Source organism: Corythoichthys intestinalis, chromosome 16 (genome assembly GCF_030265065.1).
Source record: "Corythoichthys intestinalis isolate RoL2023-P3 chromosome 16, ASM3026506v1, whole genome shotgun sequence".
NCBI lineage: Eukaryota > Metazoa > Chordata > Actinopteri > Syngnathiformes > Syngnathidae > Corythoichthys > Corythoichthys intestinalis.
This window is the reverse complement of record NC_080410.1, coordinates 53046385-53052799: the sequence shown is the minus strand read 5'-3', so window position 1 is coordinate 53052799 and position 6415 is coordinate 53046385. Positions and strand designations below refer to the sequence as shown.

The following is a 6415-nucleotide window of genomic DNA, read 5'->3' as shown; positions in this document are numbered from 1 at the left end:
ACGAGAATTTCTGCAGTGGAACCACTTCCAGATACGCTGCTTTTTTTTTCGCTCAAAGTTGTCAGCGCGCCGCGTGTTTGATATCATTGCCAGAAAAACACACATAATATGACACCTTGCAGCTTCGCTTTTTAATGCTGTCCTTATAATAACCATCTGCTGCATCGTATATTACTTTGTGACTTTCCAATTTCCACCTCCATGATGAAGCGCTCATCATCCATCTTCGCTCGTGTTTAAACCGTGATTAGGCACCTGGGCTTTTGACGTCAGGCCCAGCTCCGCCCATTTTGTCGGATGCGTGTCCAGCAAAAATAGAAAAGAGTCTATACTATCCGGCGGGCATGCGGCACGCCGGAGGTGGTTCGCAGTCAATCCGGAGCACTGACGCTGCCGGTATACGTTGAACAATGGGATATAATGGGAAGGGATTGGCCCCGGCGCTACTTTTTACCGGAGTCGGACCGGAAACGTAGCGATCATGCATCTGGTGTACTTGGGCCCTTACAGAAAACGTTTGGCCTCCGTTATTGCCAACAAAGGGTACATAACACAGTATTTAGATGAACTTTTGGGATTGACCAAATACTTCTTTTCCACCATGATTTGCAAATGAATTCATTCAAAATCAATGTGATTTCTTTCCACATTCTGTCTCTCTTGGTTGAGGTTTACCCATGTTGACAATGACAGGCATCTCTAATATTTTCAAGTGGGAGAACTTGTACAATCAGTGGTTGCCTAAATACTTATCTCCCCCACTGTACACACAGATATATATGTATTATTCATATTTGAAAAGGGGTACATCTTTAAAACTAAAAGTTAAAAACTTCAAAATGTACAGTCTACGAAACATTTTCATTTTATAGCACATACATACTTTTGTTTCATTCTCAAATCGAACTATTTTGTATGACAAGAATGCAAAATTAGCCACTTTCAAGAGTAAATAGTATGATTAAGATTACTGGAATTGAGGCAAATCCTTACGTGTTTGTTTCTAGTTCTTTTCCATATGGGCAGAGAGGGCTTCCGTACATGACCTTTAGGCTATATTCCTATTGCAAATCTGACGTAAGGACAAGGTCCAAGTTGTGAACGCATGCTCCGATTTGGTTCGGAGCCATTCAAACCATCGGGGGAGTCAACTGTTCCTGTCTGCTCTATGATCAAATGAGATTCCACACAATAATGAACACGTTTTGATTTTACACCTTACACGTCGATCAATATGTAAAACCTCAATAAAAAGTCCTTATGGATGAATGCTTGAAACAGTGCGCCACTCTTAATTGATCCCTTTAAAGTGCTATTACTTTTCCTCACGTCTAGCCAGAAGACGACGTCGCCAAAAGTGCCACGTCGCTGCTAAGGAGAAGCACGTAGTTGACAGAATGTCTTGATTGGACCGTGTCCCGGAGATATGGTTCAAACACAGATCTCCTTTCATTGTTGACCAGTTGTTTGCACCGCACAACTTGCCTCATCCGCGATGAGTCATCGTCACGTCCCTCGTTGCCGCGGAGACAAAACCGGGTCCGCGCCCATTAAAATGCAAGGCTCGGGATCGGCTGTCGGACTCTGAGGAATATTGAAAGGCCTTGAAGGTCACGAGCATCGACTCCATCGGCGCAAACAATCGGCCGTGACGAGAAAGGAGCCGCCGGTGACGAGCGTCGTCGTTGTTGCGACCGGTCATTTTGGGGGTGTCATTGGCAGGCAAATGATTTACACCTGGTGCCGGGTGGTCTCGATAAAATCTCTTTGCATTGTAGTTATAGTTGAAAAATCCAAACTACGATGCAGAGACGTTGAATGCCGGTGATGACGGAGCAGTTTATACCGTCGCTTTCGTCTTTTCAAACACAACCCGCGCTGCCGTAAAAAGAACAGTCACCTCCGTAGATCGTCGCTTCTGGGGCCTTTCGTATAGATATTGCTCGGTCCCCACACTGAGAGCTCATCAGTCCCTTCGAGGGATCATCGCTAGGACGGACGAGCTAAACAATGAATGAATAAATGGCAGTAGGATGAAGATAGATGGATGAGGAATGGCGGGATGACAGCAAACTGATGGATGGCAAAGGACAGGTGAACGGATGAATGAATGGCGGTCGGATGAGCAATAACTGCGTGACCACGGGCGAATGAACGCGGGACGGATGTGGACAGCGGACAGGTATCCACGTCCCTTTTCGTCAGAGCGAATCGTCAGTCTCTGGAACGTCGCGTGTCGCAGAGGCGAAAACGCATGCGTTATCCTGAGCTGCTCTTTGCAGGCGTTACTGCTTAATATTCATACCGTATGTGTTGATGTGTCAATATTCCAAAACATTGAATTATTCGCTTTGCCTTTAGATTTAGCTTCATTGAGACTGGTTCTTCCGGCAACTTGATGTTCTTCTTCCTAAATAGTCACCAGTCAAGTTTCTAGAAACGATGCGCTCCAATAAACGATCATATGAATTTGAATCGGGACGGCGTAAAGGTGGCGTCGCAACATCCGCTCGGTGTTTCTAGCTCATACATGTAAACACCATTTTGCCACTATAAAGAGGACGGACGTGCATGGTGAAAAGTCAACGGAGGAGCAGCCATGGATAAAGGTAGGTTTTCTCCTGTTCCAAGAATTCCAACTTTAGGCGCCATTCCATACGTAAGTTGCTTTTTCTGCTGTGGCTTATGCCAAAAGTCAAAATGCCATTCATTCGAATTTCTTTCGAAAGAAATGAGCCATACGCGACAGACAAGAAAGCGGACCAAATGATGCCCATTTGTATCAATTCAGTCAACTCCCAAAAAATGCACTAGCTCGAAATTATAGCCTAGCCTAACCTCATCCAGGTACTGCGATCTCGCTATGAAAGGTGGCGAGCGTTTGAGTACGCCGCTCACGCAAATGTCAACGGCGCCACACCAAAAGAAGCGTTTGTCTCTCGCAGTTGTTCTTTTCCTGTCGCTGGCGGCGACGCTGTCCGCCGTGCGTTCTCAGCCCGTCCCGGACAGCCAGCGAGTGTTCGCCATCGCCGTGAGTCGAGTGCAGCACCTCCACCTGCTGGCCCAGAGACTCTTTTCGGATTTTGTGAGTGGCTCGCTCCCTCACTCCCTCCCTCCCTCCCTCCCTTTTTAAAAGGTGTGCCGTTTTGATTTGCGGGCTTTCGGTAGGAGGCTTCTCTGCAGATGGAGGATCAGCGTCAGCTCAACAAAATCTTCCTTCAAGATTTCTGCAATTCCGATTACATCGTCAGTCCCCTGGACAAGCACGAAACGCAACGGAGCTCGGTCGGCCGCTGTTCAAAGTCAAATGGAAGGACCAACTGATCGATGCCCTTCATAATCTCTTCTTTTTTCTTTTTTGGCCGCTTCAGGTTGTAAAGCTGTTGTCGATTTCGTACCGGTTGGTGGAATCCTGGGAATTCCCCAGCCGTTCTCTCTCTGGGAGCGGAGCCCCTCGAAATCAGGTTTCCTCCAAACTGGCCGAACTCAAGATGGGAATTCTACTGCTGATCAGGGTGAAAACCCGCGCGCGCGCGCAGATGTAAGTCCAGTCCGTAAGTGCGAGCTTCTCCAACGAGCTGTTCCTTCAGGCCAATCAGGACGAAGCAGATATGTCGATCGATAGCTCTGCCCTCCAACTGGCGCCGTACGGGAACTACTATCAAAGCGCCACGGACGAAGAGTCCTTGAGACGAATGTACGAACTGCTGGCGTGCTTCAAGAAGGACATGCACAAGGTCGGCGCCGGACGCGCATGAGTGCTTTGCGACCGCGCGCTATTTCATCTGTGAGTGTGTGTGCACGCAGGTGGAGACTTACTTGACGGTCGCCAAGTGTCGGCTATCGCCCGAGGCCAACTGCACCCTGTAGAGCGGCGGCGGGTGGGCCGGCTGACTGGCTGGCCGGCCGGCCGGCCGGCGGCGTTCTCTTGCCAATTTGTGATGTAATAAAAGTTTCGATGGTCTCGCATTCCACTGTGTCTTGGAGATGATGTTTACAATCAGTATAGTTTATTTAACACATTCACTACTAAACAAACAATGTTGTTTATGATGTTCGCCTGCTCCAAATGAAAGGGGGGGGGGGGGTAGAATAGAAAACCTTTTTAACTAGATGAAAGATGGGAATCTTATCTTTCTGTGTTCATGTGGCCATAAAACACAATAATATCCTGTGGAGTGCTTGAAAGAAGGCCATGTCTTGTGAGACGATGTTTGCGCTTCAATAATTTCATAAGATGACAGACGGTTGCATCCTATTTAGCAGCATTGGGAATTATTATCGACGCCATCCTATTGTTGTGCTCCTTTGTTTTGATGGGTGGCAGGGCCGTGCGGAGACCGACGGAGGGGCAGGTGCTCAATAGATCAAGAGGGGCACATGAAGAAGAATTTAACACACCTTTCAACATCAGAACTTAGTTTAACCAGCTTTACAGTATAATTGGGTGTGACTGTGACAGAATAGTGAAGAGAAGACAACAGTTGCCACGTTTACATGGAGCCAAATATTCCAATTACAATCGGAATATTTGTTCAAACCGAAAAAATGTGTTCCATATAAACACCTCATTCGGAATGAACAGGCCCAAACCGAATGGAATTTCATTCCGATTCACAGAGGTGGAATATTCCTTTTTCCAAACCGATTAGAAGTAAAATTATATCATGTAAACAGGGAAGCGGAATGGTGTCTGGTTGCGTTCTTTCTGCGCATGCTCCGTACTGACGTGGTGACGTCACTTGGTGACGTAAGTGACGTCACTTGCAACATGGCTTCCAAGCACACGCACAGCGCACTCACACAACTTTTTAAATGAACGGCGTGTCATTCTGAAGTTTTGTTTCCACTCGAAAAGTGAAAACAGCAGCTGATCTGACGATCGATCTCCATGTTTTGCAACGTGACGCTTTGTTTTGATTAATCTGCGCATGTCAGACGGCAGTTGTCAAACGTCCTTTCGGAATAAAGGCAGACACATGTAAACGCTGGATCGGAATAGATGAAGTGACATGTAAACAGCTGATGTGAAATTTCCATTCGGAATGATTTGAATCGGTATGAATAAAAGTCAGCATGTAAACGTGGCTATTGTCATCAACACTTTCTGGCTGTGACTCACTCTTTGCTTCTTTTCTTCTTTCAACCTCTGTATCAAAATTCCTTCCTCAAATTGTTGTTCATCTGAGAAAAAAACACATCAGATGTTCACTGAGCCACCAACAGCAGTTTTTTCAGAATCATTTCATTATTTTCCATATTTGACAACTCTAGTACCTTATCATTAATAAAGTAATGACCTAAAAATGTTATAGCACAATAACATTGTAATTGTGTTTATAATTGATGTCGTTTATATTCTTGCAAACCGTTATTCTTCCCTATTGTGCTTTTCACTCAGCTTATGAGGGATCCACTGCCTTTAGCAGCCTCACTCAGTTCATTTTTTTTTTCCATCCCTCAACCTCCTTTCCTTACGAGGCATGTCTACATCATGAAATTTAAACCTTAAATTAAAAAATAAGATTCCACGGTGACTTTTATTTTTAAAGCTCTCTTAATTTCTCTCCCAGTAACCTTGCAAAGAGAGAGCAGAACCCTTAACAAGGTTGGCTAGCGAGAACAATATTACCACAAGAAACAGAAATGGAATGACCAGATTCACACATTAAGATTCATACAAACACCGAAATCGGCGAAAATGATATAAAGGGACGGATTGCAAATATTCCATTTAGATTTACATTCACACGAGAACTTAAAGATGTGTACTTTTTTAGATAACGTTGTGAAGACAACGGACAAATATGATTGTGTGGTGTTCACACAATTCACCTAAGCGAACTTGAGTTAAGAGGTTCCGCACGAACTGTTTTTGCTGTTGCACTTCCGGGGAAGTTGAGTAGTGCCTGCCGCAATAGTGTGTTGAAGTTAAACGTCTGTCATTAAAGCGAGGTTTGCTCCCGCGTTTGACACTCTGCCTCCGACTCCTTTCTTTCGGCACTACAATTGTCTATAAACAGTGGCGGCACATGGATCGAAATAGCAATGGAGGGGGGGCAATTACAGTTATCAAAGTAGAAAACTAGAGAAAATGACCTATTATTATTTTTTAAATCCCAACAATAAACCTGGTGTCATGAACAGTAAATAATAATACAATCAGAAAATAAGTTAACCCAACAATACACCATCATATGCCCATTCCCACTGGCCCAGATTTGAAAAGAAAAGGAGAGATGAAAAAGCTCTCTAAGATATTTTCCCCCATTCAAATGTAAATTACTAAAGCCTGATTTTTCTGCCTACCGCATGTCTTTCATTTTGTAATAAGCTATGACTTCCGGTTACGCTGTTATTTTGGTATATTTTCTGTTGTTTCAAGTGTTTTGCAATGTTTGGAGCTTGAAGACGG

The 6415-nt window shown here is 44.8% G+C and overlaps 1 protein-coding gene across 1 annotated transcript; it reads left to right on the top strand.

Annotated features, from left to right (window-relative positions):
- The first annotated feature begins 2453 nt into the window (after window positions 1-2453).
- gh1 (growth hormone 1) lies at window positions 2454-3888 on the top strand. The gene is made up of 5 exons (XM_057861267.1): window positions 2454-3085; window positions 3169-3285; window positions 3372-3515; window positions 3591-3737; window positions 3808-3888. The coding sequence occupies exons 1-5, from the start codon at window positions 2864-2866 to the stop codon at window positions 3868-3870; spliced, it is 693 nt and encodes a 230-aa protein (XP_057717250.1). The 5' UTR covers window positions 2454-2863; the 3' UTR covers window positions 3871-3888.
- The last annotated feature ends 2527 nt before the right edge of the window (window positions 3889-6415 follow it).

Excerpts from the sequence above, each read along its gene's own strand:
- gh1 (XM_057861267.1), top strand. The coding sequence starts at position 2,864 with ATGAAAGGTGGCGAGCGTTTGAGTACGCCGCTCACGCAAATGTCAACG. Across the intron at positions 3,086-3,168 it reads AGAGACTCTTTTCGGATTTT|GAGGCTTCTCTGCAGATGGA; the intron begins GTGAGTGGCTCG and ends GGCTTTCGGTAG. Across the intron at positions 3,738-3,807 it reads TCAAGAAGGACATGCACAAG|GTGGAGACTTACTTGACGGT; the intron begins GTCGGCGCCGGA and ends GTGTGCACGCAG.